Source organism: Saccostrea echinata, unplaced genomic scaffold (assembly GCF_033153115.1).
Source record: "Saccostrea echinata isolate AGI-Se365-2 ecotype Australia unplaced genomic scaffold, CSIRO_AGI_Sech_v1 ptg000056l, whole genome shotgun sequence".
Lineage (NCBI taxonomy): Eukaryota > Metazoa > Mollusca > Bivalvia > Ostreida > Ostreidae > Saccostrea > Saccostrea echinata.
The window spans coordinates 4,589,041-4,604,125 of record NW_026889805.1 but is presented as its reverse complement, the minus strand read 5'-3'; the positions used below and the strand labels follow the sequence as shown (position 1 = coordinate 4,604,125).

General features: G+C 33.6%; 2 protein-coding genes across 2 annotated transcripts; one reads left to right on the top strand and one right to left on the bottom strand.

Annotated features, from left to right (window-relative positions):
- Window positions 1–266: 266 nt before the first annotated feature.
- LOC133173541 (uncharacterized) lies at window positions 267–6,168 on the bottom strand. Its single transcript, XM_061308524.1, has 5 exons — window positions 6,115–6,168; window positions 3,912–5,012; window positions 3,595–3,788; window positions 1,770–3,483; window positions 267–1,649 (listed from the first exon to the last, which is right to left on the bottom strand). Exons 1-5 carry the CDS (start codon window positions 6,166–6,168, stop codon window positions 267–269), a joined length of 4,446 nt encoding a protein of 1,481 aa, XP_061164508.1.
- Window positions 6,169–8,243: 2,075 nt separating this feature from the next.
- On the top strand, window positions 8,244–12,134 carry LOC133173988 (uncharacterized). The gene is made up of 4 exons (XM_061309050.1): window positions 8,244–8,335; window positions 10,247–10,442; window positions 10,769–10,858; window positions 10,966–12,134. Exons 2-4 carry the CDS (start codon window positions 10,289–10,291, stop codon window positions 11,592–11,594), a joined length of 873 nt encoding a protein of 290 aa, XP_061165034.1. The 5' UTR covers window positions 8,244–8,335; window positions 10,247–10,288; the 3' UTR covers window positions 11,595–12,134.
- Window positions 12,135–15,085: the final 2,951 nt, after the last annotated feature.

Here is a 15,085-nt window from a genome sequence, read left to right as displayed (position 1 = left end):
TACAATGATATCCAAGTTGACAAAACAAAATTGTCATTCAGGAAAACAGGCTACAAAATCTGTCTGGTAGCTCACCTCATCATATAAATAAAATCTTATTTTGTGAAATATTTTGTTGTTCTTCACATTTTATGGCAAGAGCTGATTATCATAATTGTTAAAAAGAGGGAATTCTCCAGTAATATTTCGATGTGGAATTCCCATTTATCCTTAGAAATATTTTTGTGAGTACAATATAAATTTTAAAAACCTTTCACATATGGACCTCAGGAGACATAAATCCGAGGGGAGGCCACTGTACCAGCGGGGCCGGATATTGCTATTTTCCTCCCATTTTGTTTAGATATTCCTCGTTTCTTGGCTTTTAGTCTTGCAATCGTTGCTGGACTCAGAGTTTCGGGTTCGCTGATAGCAACGAGTTGTAAATCGTCTTGTGAGTTACCGGTTTCGGATATTGCTTTCTCTTCTGTTTCAGCGTCAACAGATGGCTCTTTGTCTTTTATCTCATTATCCACAGAGTCTTTAATGGCCCTGGTGGCCATATCCATTTTTTTACTCAATACTTTGGCGTTAGAACTCGGAGGTTTGTGAGTTTGTTTCTGTTTCTCACTTGTTGTTGACCTATTACTCCCATCTGAACCGGAAGATTTAGAATCTGCAGAAAATTTTCTGAATTTATATTTTGTGATCTGGTTCGAGGTTTTCCGTACTCTATCTTTCCTCTCTGATACATCCTCTTTAACAGATTCCTTTGAGTTTGTTTTCAACGCTCTTCGTGTCGTATCCGTCTTTGCACCAGATTCAGAATTACTTTCCTGTCTTTGCTTATCGTTGCAAGTTTGTTTCTGTTTCTCACTCGTTATTGACCGATTGCTCCCATCTGAACCAGAAGATTTAGAATCGGCAGAAAATTTTCTGAATCTATGTTTTGTGATCTTGTTCGAGGTTTTCCGTACTCTATCTTTCCTCTCTGATACATCCTCTTTAACAGATTCCTTTACATCCTCTTTAACAGATTCCTTTACATTTGTTTTCAACGCTCTTCGTGTCGTATGCGCCTTCGCACCAGATTCAGAATTACTTTCCTGTCTTTGGTTATCGTAGGGTCGTGGGTCCTTTTTAATCTCCTTCTGGGTATCTTGACTGGTTTGTGGTGTTTCAGAATCGTCTTTTTTATTTAAAGTTTCCCGTTTTCTAACTGATTCTCTTGCTGCTGATTCCTCTGAAATAGAACCTAATGATTCTCTTGTTAGATTCGATCTAGGTGTATTCGTAGTCTTTCTTTTAATGGCATTTTCTTTTTGGGATTCTGTACCAATTGCTTTCTTGTCTGCAGGTTCCTCTGAAATAGAACCTTGTGATTCTCTTGTTAGATTCGATCTAGGTGTATTCGTAGTCTTTCCTTTAATGGCATTTTCTTTTTGGGATTCTGTGCCAATTGCTTTCTTGTCTCGTGATGTATTGCCTTTTTTCCCTTGTTTACCCTTTTTGTTGTTTGACTTTGCATCTTTTCTATGTCTCTCCGCCATAAGAGACAATTTTTCTGGAGGTTTGACTTTTTCATCGTCTTGGGCGAACGCCATCATCTTCTGTGTTCTTATCTGCTCTTGTCGTTTGGTTCTAGCCTCGTATTCTTTTTTATCAATTGCCTAAAAATGAGTGATGAAGAAATTATTTTAATTCTTCTTCTATAAAAACTTTTTTTTTCAATTCGAAATATCCAAAAACATTCAGAATGATTTTGAAGACTGATAGAAAATCAAACAAACCTTGTATGTCAAGAGTTTAGTGAACTTTTGTGATCCAACTTCAAACCTCACATTCAACGTGACATCTGTCCCCTTTGGTCCGGTTAGTGCGGTACCCTCCCATATATTCGGATCTTTCTTTTCAAGATGGCACCAACCATTGCTGGTTACCATAGCAACATCTTGGGCCTCATCTTTGATCTGATATGAAAAGTTGTATTCCTCCTTTGCACGGAGATACCCAGTTTTGGGTTCCAGTATCTTAATTTGTCTCTGAACATCTACAGACCTTTCTGGGTAAGGTGCCCACTGACTTGAAGGAATTTCCACATTAATGAGCCCGAAATAAAGCATAGTATTCTCCACTACATCTATACTATATTTCGTTTGGACTGACAAGAGATATAATCCATCCCTAAGAGGGTTGATAGATACTGATAATTTTCCGTCATCATCTAGAAACCAAGCCATATAAGAATCTGTATTATACAGTTTATCAGAAACATACTTCAGTGACGGGAAAATGATTGATTCAGACGGATCTATGGTAAACTGGAGGGTAGTTTCTTCAGACATTGTACTAACGCAAGGGTTTGGGAAAAGTGGCATGCAATTAAGAAGCTCACCCGCCTCAGTAACACCAAGTTTCGTCATGCTTGGTGGAAATCCCATTATCGGTTTAGCTTCTCTATTGTTACCGATGAATTGTACACGATAGTTACAGATTGTTCTCAATGAACGATCGTCTTCGTTTTTTGTGAAGATTTCCAAAGCACATTTTTGGAATCCTGGACATGTGACCTTGATATTGAACTTTTTCCCATAAACCCAGAAAGCAATATGGCGGGAAAGATCACGACCATCTTTGTCTATTAAAGAACAGTGGAGATTTAAATCATTTTGTAAATCGAACACAATATCCAGAAACTCTTTACCGCATTCGATTTCGCTTGTGACATGCGTAACAGGAATGAGTCCAGCATCGAGAGTGTCATCTGCAGGTCCCCAGTGCTGACGTGCATTTACAAAAAAAGCATCGAATGCATCCACATTGGGTTTGGTAATTTCTAGACAGTAGGTACACAAATACAAGAAGTCTCGACATTCACTACCTAAATCTTTGAAGTATATGTGGAGAAAGTACGTTCCCTTCTGTCTCACAAACACCTCGATTGAAAGAGATTTTCCATCAAAGTCAGATTCAATACAAACGTATGGTGGATTCTTTGGAGGGTTGGGAACAATTGAGGTAGTGAAAATAAACATTTTGTCCGAGGGGTACGTGAAGGTTAAAATAAGATAATTGCCATTGCACTTTACGTTGTATGTCACCTTTGACTGAAGGTCGAATCCATAATGAAAGAAGAATGGAGACACACAGACCATGTTGTACCATTCTGTTTCCAGGACAGGTCTGCACAGTAACTGCCAGTATTCTACGTCTGGTAGATGTGTATATACGAAGAATGTCGGATCTGGGAGGCTATAGTACTCACCAATCTTTGTCCGCATTGTTCTCAGCCAAGATTTCTCAGATTCTGGTTCAGTCTTTTCATCATTCATTTTCTTCATTTCCTTCAATCCTGGTAGACTGGGGTCTACAAATTGCCAGTGACCGTTTACAAGTACAGCACACCAAACGGCCCTGACTGCTCGTTTTCCTGGTTTTGAACTAGGCTCTCTTTGATAAAGCTTTCGTCTACCCTCAATGACAGCACATTCAATGTTTAACATTCTGGAAGGATAAATAACGAAAGGAAATAAAATTACATTACGTTAGATACCCTTTCAAATGAAGTAAATGAGGAATTAAATCAGTCCTTTCAGTTTAAAATATATTACATACTTGCAAAATTTGTAGAAGAGGTGAACTTGGGCATTTCCTGCAAAATCGGACTTTCCACTCTTACCCAGCGGTGGAATTTTATGAGAATGTTGTGACATCCACTTCATGATTATTCGAACTTTTACTTCATCATCATGCACCACATTTTTCATATTCTTTATTAATTTCATTACAGCTCCGAAACTCTTTGATTCCTGTTGAATAGAGGTAAATTAATTAGATGTACTTTTTTTTAAAAAAGTTTTATTTGAATCAAAACAAAAGTATGAATAATTACTTAATGTCTATAGCTTAGTGAACAAACCATAAAGTATCACCTTCAATTTCAAAGTACTTTCGATCATTTGAAAGGGTGCCAGATCCGGAGGTTTCATAAAGAACAGTGGAAATGGGAGAGGATACCCACGTTCAGTCTTTGGTGCTGGGATATTGAAGTGTCTGACGGCCTTTTGTGCTCTTTTTAGAACATCGGGGGTTGGGACAGCTTTATAAAACCCCCACTTGGTCACAAACTCTCTTATGGGTTTTAAATGTCCAGTCGCTAGATTGAAATCAAATGTCATGGTTTCGTAGGGTTTGGCGAAGAATTCAGACATTTCAGCAGAAAGTGTCATGTCAAATTTCTCGTCTTCATCGTCATCACCCTCCTCAACGTAAGCTACCGTTTCAACTTTTGGAGGTTGCGTAAGAGGGAACGATTCTTCGTCTTCGAATCCCGGTTTGTCATACACAGCCTCTAAAGCAGTCTTTGGTTTCCATTTCTCCGTCAGATGTTCTGTTTCTTCTTCCTCTTCCTTCTCCTCTGCTTGCTGTTCATCTTCCACCTCTTGTGGTTGTTCTGTCACCTCTTCAACCTTTGGTCCTTGATCCTCTGTGTTCTCTTCTGTGTGTGGTTCCTCTTGGTTTTCATCAGGTATTCCCTGAATGTCTTCTTGTGATTGCATATTCTCAGTAAATTCTTCCTGTTCTTCGTATGGATTTGGACTTTCATTATACTCCTCAACGATATCGTTTTGTCCCATTTCGTCCTCCACGTTTTCTTCCTCAACTTCTGTGGGTTCTTGCTCGAAGATAACTTCCTCCTCTTCGGGTTCTTGTTCCAGGATTACTTCTTCGTCCGCTGGTTCTTGTTCAGTGATAATGTCTTCCTCGATGCCATTCTCCTGCGGTTCGTCAACTTCAGGAGTTTCCTCTGTCACTGTGGTAATGAGATGAATTTCGCTTTCTTTCCCTTTGTGCTGATCTGTTTCAAAAGACGTTTCGTCGTCTTTAAGAATGGTGATTGGTGGAGGAACGTTATAGAACTCTGAATTGGTTTGTGAGCGGAAAAAATCATGCTGTGGCTCATCATAGACATCTTCACCATCTGTTTTAATGTTGATATCTGGTTCCGGCTCGGGTGTATATGAATTATGTACCTAAGATTAACATAAATAAAGTGGTTTAACATAGAAGAATAACGGAGCAAATCCAGACTGCACAGTTCTTTATGTGTAGTACTAGTAATCAGGAAAATCTTATTCTGTTATATTTTATTATTCTTATAGTTAATTTTACATACATTCATGATTTTAATTGGAAAAGTTAAAACATGTAGATTTATCAGCAATGGCAAACCGTGTATATTAATTTCTTTGGCTAGAACTTCTGAATTTCTGAGGAAATTGAATATATATATGGAAAATAATTTATATGCATTTTAAGATACTAGTATACGTATAAATCTAAGATTTTTGAAATTATGCGACATTTTATTTTTAATTCTTATTTGCTAAATAATAATGAAGTTATTCAAAATAAAGTAACCGTATTCAATGAGGAAACAAAATAGAGAAAGCCCATATGTTTTAGAAACTTTTTCAATGATATTCGTGAATTTTCCAATCAATCCCTAGGGCATTGAAATAATCAGTTTGATCTTTACATTTGTTTACAATTTTAAAAAAAAAATATCCCAAATTTCAATTTCAATCAAGCACCTGTAAATGTTATTCCCTCTACAACTATTAAGTTCAAAAATAAAAAAAAAATTATAAGAAACTTTTATAATTTCGGAAGAAGTGGTGGTGATTTTTATATCTTAAATTTATTCTATATTTTGGGGTGTTAAACAGATAATATTATACACTTCATTATGATCATTAATATCTTAGCAACTCTAAACATTAAAGTTTTGTCGCATTTACTAAAATTGCTCTTTTCTTCCAATATCAAAATTCGACCAGTTCTTTTCAACAATCAAATGATCATCAATATCTAAAAGCAGCCATGACTTGATGTGTGTGGAGAAAACAAAAATGAATTAAGACCTATCATTTAGATTAAAGATACTGTATATATTGTCAAACTTGGTGTTAAATAAATTGAGTATAAGCTAAGGTTTTGTGACAACAATTTTTGACAATTTAATTTTTAACAATTTAACATTTTTTGATAGTGTTAAAACTAAACGCGCTTATCAAAGAAAATGTTTCGAAATAATAATAATTAAAAAAAAAAGAAAAGAGGATAAATACTCACATCTTCGTGAACTGTTCTAGTCGAGTTTGGTGATTTCGAATTACTGGACCCCATATTCTGTTTATGACATCTTCTTATCTTCCATAACAGTGGTGTATATTCTTATCCATGATACTGAAGTATATTCTTATCCACAACAAAGTATATTCTAATTCTTTACATTGAGATTCCGTACGTGTGACACTGTTTGACACAGTTATACACGGGTTTTCTGTAGTTTTATGACGGTTCTGTATCAGAAGACAATACAGTGGTCTTTAATGCCACTTTATCTGATCCGAACACTTGGAGAAGGACCTTGATTGGGGCTTGAATTGTTTTAATCCTCACTGGCCTGTAAAGATTATCAGATGCTGACAGAATTAATTTTTTTTTTGGTGCACAGAACCACAACAAAGCCAGATAGTGAGGGATTGTCTAATTAACCTCTTTATTTGTCTAATCTAAGGATGTCTTTATACCTCGGCCCAAAACTTCCAGAAATGTTTCCTCTCTACATACCATGTCTTATGATGTTTAAAGTTTACCTCAAAGAACTGCTTTATATTATTATTAAAAATCTCTTTGATTCTTTTAAAACTATATTTAAAGGGTTTCAATATTGACCTTTTTTTTTAATTATCAACGATGAATCTAACAGTTAACTCTGTTGAGGTATTACACAAACATAAATAATCTGATATATGACGTAATAAAGAGTTCAATAAGTAAACAAGGAATTACATGTAACTTCATTATCATCATGTCTGAAAGAGATCACCACAAATAAATGTCATCTATATATAGCCCTGTATCTATTTTATTGTTATTTTTATATTTTTGTTTATAGACCTCATATCATTTCTTGTTACTTGTTCCTTCTTGATTATTTCTTCCAGTAGCCATGTAAAAAGATTGTCCTTTTATACCATTCAGGTAGAATTACTTGTAACATATCTACATAATAAAATCACAATTTTCAAAATAACTTTTTTGAGGGTTATACACTAGAAAAAAAATTGCTAACACACCACCATAGAAAATTAATTAATATTTCCCTTTTCCAAACTTGTTTATATGGTGAATTTGTTGTATAAATATGTTACGGTATTTAGCATTTAAGGTAGTCCGATCCTCAGGTTCTGAAAATCAGCTTTTAAGTAATTGAAAATGCTTACAAAAATGTCTCTGATTTCACATAGTAACGTAAATTTACCCATGGAATTTCTTCAAAGTTCCTCATTATAGTTAATCATATTATATAGGGAAAATTATCAAATCTCAAATATATTTTCAGGAAATGCGAATAAAAACACCAACTATGCATTTTCTAAATGAAAATTGATCAACAAATATATTTTAGGATAAAAAAAAATATAGGTATCCAGGCATTTGGAGGAAATTGCATCTTTTTTATGCTTATACAGTATTTTAGTTCTTCAGTTTACTTCAGTTGTTATATGATACATATAGTGTAAAATGCTTGTATTATCATTGCTAGACATCACAGATCATGTCTAATTTCATCATGCTAATAAGCATTAGTATCTAATGCTAGATTAAACGAAATTCGATTTCTCTAAAAATTAATTAATTTTTTTTCTTTTATGGGGTACAAATGTCAACTTTTTAAAAGACCGTTTGTAAGATTTCAGAGAACCTTGAGTCATATTGATATTAAAATTAAAATTATTGCACGAAAAGGTCTCTAAGCCTCATTCTGAGACTTTTTAAATAAAATGATAAATTTAAGAGTTATTTTTCCTGGCTGAGGATCGGATATCCTTAAGGTCAAGATCTAGTAAATGAAAGGTGCCTTCAGATTTCTCAAATTTGAGAAACAAGTTCTTTCAATGATCCTTTACAAATATAACTTGGTGAAATTAAGTGTATCGAGAGATAATTTTTAGGTAAACTCAACGAAAAAGATACTTTAAACTGTCATTTTCAATGAAAAATGAAGGAAGTCAGTGTTGTTTCTGTCTAACATTAGTTGATAAATTCACAATGTGAGTTACGAACTTCTTTCCGGAATGTGATGCAAAGCAATTCACATATTATGTGCTTCTTCTTAGTCCTTTGAGTGTTTGAAAAGTCGAGTTTGCAACCTTTGACAATATGGCTTGAATTTGACCACGAGCACCTGGTTGTGCGACATGATTTTTGAAGGAGAATTAGCTAATTATTAGGGTTGTTAATCATTTAACGCAGAAATCGCGACGTTGGAGACAGAGAGATACAGGTAAGGAAATTTGCTCTTTTACACAGAAAAATTGAACTGCAGACATGTACATTTCTTATTCTTGAAGGCAAATATGTAGTTACTCTTATTCCTACAGTCCTAAATTCAAGTTGTAAACAGGTAAATAATGCTCTTCTACAACGTTAAACAGGGCTTAATTGACCCATTTTGGTAAGGTTTCTGTACCCTTTCAGTTGGGAATTCTAAATTGAAATATGTGGCAAAATTGGGATTGGAAATATTGATTACTTATACAGTTTTATATTCTTATAATGTGTTGTGCCTTTGGCAATTATTGTAATAGTGTTTGCGCCAATAAATATTTGTATTAATTTGTATTATATTATGTTTTTGTTGTTTTTTTAAAAAAAAAAAAAAACTTTAACTGTAGAATAATATGTTGACGGAACGGCCGTTGGGGCGAGTGCAGTTGTGTATTCTGGATATTCACTTTTACTGTTCATTATCTCCATATTTCATTTTAACTGAGATCAGCCTCTTCAAACAGCACGAGACATTTGGAACATCTGTGAGGTCATATGATGTCAAATATGTTAGCTGAATTTCCATAAATAAAGTTTAAAAAGTGCATAAATTAAAGAAAGAGCATTTAATTTACTATTTGTATGCACCATCCAAATCTGGCTGTGCTGTCTATAATTTCATTTAAAAGGAAAAGCACTGGAAAATATAGTCTGCTTGTCAAATGGGAATATTTACCTTAATTTTGGGGAAAGAACAGTCAATTTTCAATTGAAACAGGGTCCTGGACCTGCTTAAAATGGATTTTAAGCCATATGTCAGTGGGTAATTTATTACATTGCCAATCAATATGAACATTGTCCTTGTTTTAAATATTTTAAAATGTCAGCATAGTAAGGCACAGGTTAACTTCCCAATATGGACATTTTTCAGACAGGCAGATGAAGTTACCAAATATAATACAATGTATTATGCAGAATGATCATTTTATTTACCATAGGGGACTCTGTTGAAAGATTACATCATTCATTTATTATTTGCATGTATGAAAACATTAGAATCTCAGGTTATGAAACTTTGCCATAAAAATACAGTTAATTAAAAAAGTTCAGTTGACTGGTGATCATTTTAATCTGTGCATTCTTATATATACATTATTTGATATAAATGGATCTGTGATTTAAATACATGTACTAACATAAATTATGTGTAAATATGCATGTGATAATCTTTCAAGAAAAATCAGACAATAGATCATTTCTACATTATCATGTTTTTTTTCCCTAAAGAAACAGAAAAACAGGGTTTCTCTTATATTATTTCAATCTAATATTTCATATATTAACATTTTATCTATATTGTTTTCATAATGTGAAATAATCCTTAAGGCTTTCACAAGATGTACTATGCTTTCTTCAGGCTATAAAATAAATCATGAACTCTGTAAGTGCCAGCTTGTTTTTAGCAAACCCATTTATCTATATATTTTGATATAAGTTTGAAAATATGTTCACCAATTAGATTATTTAAAAAAAAGTATAAATCAAATAATTCCAAACAATAAAGTGAATTAAAGTAAATTTCCCAATTTAAAATATTGTAAATGTACATGAATGACACTCAAATTTTTAGCATAATCATCTTTAACTGATAAGCACAATCATAAATTAATGCATTTGAGTCTTGAAAATGATGAGTACACTGTATTAGTTTAAAATGAATTAGTGCACACTTTATTAAAAAAAATATTAATTCTAAATAGCTAATGTAAATGTACAAAAATATATGATTGTCAGAAAGTAAAAGATAAAATTCAAAGTATTGACTGTTTATGTTTTTTGATGATTTAGAATGTACTGGTAATGCTATGTGTGATGTTAGAAATTATTTAACAGAAAATGCTAATTGAGTTCTGAATTGTCTTTGCAGTTCATGATCAGATATTACTGATTTACATACTCCAGACTGGCCATGGTGAAAGATAACTTTGTACAGACATTTCTGGAGTCTCGTCTGACCACACTCCATAACACCAGTGCTCCTTCCGTGACAAATTACAAACTTAAAGTTATCTCCTTCGTTGTTGCTGCATTCCTCATCTCTCTTCTACCCATTCTCCACATAGGTTAGAAATATTCAAGAATGAGATTTGTCATTGGCTTGTAATTTCACCTATACATTTATTTACAATATATTGCATTTGAAGAATATTTACATAAATCAAAAACGTGTCAACTACATGTATTCCTCTTCCAAGTTTTAATGGAATGAATATGGTATGATATACCATAAATATGTAAAATAGTATTAGTACATGAATGTTAATTTTTTTGGTAGTAGATTGCTGATATTTTTTTGTAGTAGATTGCTGATATGTACAAATATGTTCTTATCAAAATGTAATGAGGTCATTGATAGCAAAAACTGAACAAGAGCAATTTAATTTTCCAGGGGTATTTTATGCTCAGATCTGGGTTCCACAGAAAGGCTACATTGACAGAAGGACCTGTAGAAACACCTGTTTTGATACCATCTTTAGAGGTAGGGACCTCGTATAATTATAAACTCTCAAAAATGTCACAGCTTTAGATGAACAATCCAAACTTCGAACAATATTAAATGCATACATGTATTTTTTTCTCCTATAGGTTCATATGAAAACCCAGGAGAAACTACTTATAAGCATGTATATTTCAATGCTACCTGGCAAACCTCTCGTATTTGGATATTTACGGTGGTGTTTATCCTGTTGGCGTATGAAAGTATTAAATATCTCATCCCCCTTGTGCGGCGTCGTGGTTTAAGGGGCAGCATGTTTGCCCTGTACCTGATTAATTTGTACCCTCACTACTATTCCTGGTGGTCTTACTTCAGCTATTACAATGAAGACTTCTATAACTATTTCAAACATCACTTCATGTTCACGGTGACTGAAATCATTGCCACCTGTATTGTGTTGAACCTCTGTGATAGAAGGAATGAGGTCGTGTCATGGAAGGTGCTGGCCATCGTTAGCATTAATTTGATGCACATATTAGTGAGTGGAGTGGATCAGTTTGTCAGTCATGTTATTCAGGGGAAGGGAACTAGTTTTCAGAATGCTCGTGACATTGGGCTGATGATTCCAGATTCTCTCCACCTTATCATTCCACTTTGGCAGCTAATGAAATCAGCTAAGGATAAAGATGTCAGAATTAAGGATTTGTGCAGCAAAGAAGAAATTATCATGAGTATTGTTTTTATTTGTTTGTTTACCCTTCTGGGTAGAGTCATGTAAAATTAAGCCATCTGCTACATCATCATCAAAATTTGAGTTTGTCCTTTGAAAGAAATCAATATCAAACATAGAAACATTAGCCAAGGTGTATTTTTAATTTGAATTCTATAATGGTAACTATATTTTTTCTACTTTATTATTATGAATTTTTATCAAAAACTTGTATATTTTTATCATAATTCATGTGCCATGTACAAGTACATCATTATGACTTGATTCGGTTGCTATAAATGGCATTGTTCCATATGTTAATATATGCACATAATATAAAGAGAATGTATATTTTGATTGAATATTTTGGCATAGTGCAATTTTTTGATTATACATGTACATATAATTCTGTATACTTTGTTATAACGGTTGCTTTCTGCAATATGTTTATCTAATACATGTATTTCAGATGAATTGTTAATTGTTATATAAGAGTTATTCCTCTTGGTAAATTCTTGCTTTATAGTTGGAGGTGGTTTCTTTTGAACTATATTCAGAGCCTTGTGTTCCAATTTTGTATTCAAGAAATAAAAAATTTCCTCATGTAAATCTTTTTTATTTTATGCTAAAAGTTTGAAATATTAGCTGGCAAATTCAGACTGCATTGTAAACTTCACAGAAAAAATATAAGGTAGACAGACTGAGAGTGATATATCATGGAACCACTTGTGAAACTGGAGGTCGATCTAGATGTATTTTTTGTTCCCTTTTATTTGTAAGGTTGTGAGATAAAATCTAGTCTTTGGACTTGTGCCGATGTCTGTCCATCCATCAAAGATTTTGTTGAGCTGTTCAGCCTGTTGGGTTCAGCTCTGTTGTGGCTGACCTGTTCAAAGTTTTATATTCATACATAGGTAAATGATTATGATGTTTGAAATAACACTATTGGTGTTGACCCTAATCTTTAAGCTTGACGTCAGTAAATTATATATTATACATATTTGTCATAGAGAGTATGACCTTTATCAATTGAGAGTATGGAAGTTTTGACATTCATGTGACCATCAAGGTCAATGAGCCTCTTTTTGAAGTGATTGAGACATACACCTTAATTCCAATATTGCATTGTTTGCACTTTTAAAACATAAATGAATTTTGTCATAATTATTTAAAGTAGACTTTTAACTGTTTAAGGTGTGTAATTAAAGTTGGACACGCTGTCGTTCGGCGTTAATGATGAAAGTTAATTATATGACAGCCTTAATACAGCCATGATCTACTACCCAGTAATTGAAATCTTTTACTTTGAGACATGTTATTGAAAATTGGTAAACATTTTAAAACGAAACGCTTACAAATTATGATGCTTTCAGAAACTAAGTTTAAATGTTCACTTTTTTTCTCTCTAGAGGAAGGCTTGTTTTGTCTAACAACATATTTTTCTAGAAGTTCCTAGTGTATTGTCAAGTGGGAAAAAAATTACAATTTTGATTTAACAAGCTAGTTAATATCCCAACTTGCTTGAAATAAGACCTGGTATATTTTATAATTTTATCTGACTATAAAGAAGTCAAAGAACGCAGAGTCTCAGGGAGGTGAGGGACCTGGGTTGATCATATACATGTATAAAGAATTGCATACAAAATCTGTGGAAATTTATATTATGCGTTTCTTCTGCTGCTTATTTGAGGTTGGCCTGGTTCACTAATTGAGATTACAGGCCTGATTCTGATTCCTACGAATACATTTACAGCAACAAAATATTGAGGTCGGTTAAGTCTGTTGAGGAAGCCCCAGGGCTATCCTCTACTTTGTAAAATAGCATAGAAATGGTAGTTAAAATGTATTTCATTAACTAGAATTATTTGATTTTTAAATTTTCTTTTCAGATTTATCAAACAGTGTGAGAGTCTTGTTGACGGTACTGTCCCATAGAACACTGACAGTAGAATTAACATGTTAACTAGAATTGTGCAAGGTGCACAATATTAACCATTATAACATTCTATAGCGTTAGTTATGAAAATTAAACCATTTTGGGCCTTATTTTAAATACATGTAGTACGGGTCTTATCCTCAGATCATCGCGTTCAATTCATCAGTTCATCGACACTGGTAATAATGCATTAAAACGAACGTGTGGTTTATTGACAAATAAATACCCAGCACTACCCCGCCCGGAATTCAGTTCAGATCTCTTAATGGGTGACAGAATGGTTCACCTAAAATAATAACCACTGAACTGATGCCGTGCGGTGTTACCTGTTTAAAAAGGCATTTTCTTAAAACAATAAACAATTGATGAATAAAAAACAAATAACTGCCTAGATTTAAATGCCGATAATGCACACGAAAATTAAAAACATATCCGTTTTGGGCGATGCAATTCAGTTGTATATGCAGCGTACCAATACATCGAGTGAACTTGGTGTAACATTTCGTCAGTTGCATGATAATGGATACAGTAAGGTCTGTGGATCGTCGTCTTTCCCAAATGGCGACGAGGGGATGTAAGGATTTCACCCTACAACTCTGTTTCATCGACAGTTTCAAAAAGCCGGGGTCTCGCTGCCGAACAGAACCTGCCCTTTCGCGTGAACCTTATTCCTGTAAAAATACCAGGTAAGTCAGATATGACCAAAACATTGTATGTATGTATGTGTATATATATATATATATATATATATATATATATATATATATATATATATATATATATATATATATATATATATATATATATATAAATTGATATGAAAATAGCCGAGTGTTGTGTTACTGCAGAATGTTTAGGTAGGTTATACGTGCATGTATGAACTGAGTAAAAGTCAAATTTTTTTTATTTTGTTGTGTATATAAATATAATGCCAACTGTGCACGAATTTATAGCTTTATTAGAAGAGCAACTAAATTAATGCAGCATTCATTGATGCAAAGTCAAAGATGGCATAGAATCATGCAATTAATTAGTAACTCATAAATAATTTGGACCTGTATAGTCACTGAACATTTGATGAGCAAAAATGTTTCGAACTAAGCTAATTAAAAATGCTCCCATCTGGAGAATACTACCGCCTAGCCACTACATTCAAGGTAGCAATCCAAATCCCCAAACAGAAAATAAAACAGAAATTGCAAATATAAAGCATCAACAATTAACTTGATAAAACATTAATAGGAACAAGTGGTTGACTGGTTGTGCAAATGTACCCGAGCCTCCAAGCATGATCCAGCTTTGACATATTTGACCTCAACCTTTGTTAAATGACTTAGCTTAAGGGTCAGGGCTATCATCTGTTTAGGTCTATATTCTTCCTTTTAGCCAAGTAAGTCTGACCTAACAATGCTTTATTGCAGAGTCGGGGAACTCACACTTCCAATCCCCGTAGCCTTGCCCAAATGACCTTGAATCAGATGGTCATAAGCCACAGTTTTGCCTAGAGTATCTCCTTGTTTAAAAGCATTAGAACATTAAAGTACTGTAGTAACAGACAAAGGAATGTATGGCGATAACGAACAATTTTCAAGCTTAAAAGTCCATTCAAACAATACAAATCAGG

What these genes read in the sequence shown, in the direction of transcription:
- LOC133173988 (XM_061309050.1), top strand. Translation starts at nt 10,289, where the DNA reads ATGGTGAAAGATAACTTTGTACAGACATTTCTGGAGTCTCGTCTGACC. An exon ending in TCTACCCATTCTCCACATAG is followed by an intron (nt 10,443 to 10,768) that starts GTTAGAAATATT and finishes TTAATTTTCCAG; the next exon opens with GGGTATTTTATGCTCAGATC. An exon ending in TTTTGATACCATCTTTAGAG is followed by an intron (nt 10,859 to 10,965) that starts GTAGGGACCTCG and finishes TTTCTCCTATAG; the next exon opens with GTTCATATGAAAACCCAGGA.
- LOC133173541 (XM_061308524.1), bottom strand. Translation starts at nt 6,168, where the DNA reads ATGGGGTCCAGTAATTCGAAATCACCAAACTCGACTAGAACAGTTCAC. An exon ending in CTAGAACAGTTCACGAAGAT is followed by an intron (nt 5,013 to 6,114) that starts GTGAGTATTTAT and finishes TGTTAATCTTAG; the next exon opens with GTACATAATTCATATACACC. An exon ending in CTCTTCTACAAATTTTGCAA is followed by an intron (nt 3,484 to 3,594) that starts GTATGTAATATA and finishes TTATCCTTCCAG; the next exon opens with AATGTTAAACATTGAATGTG.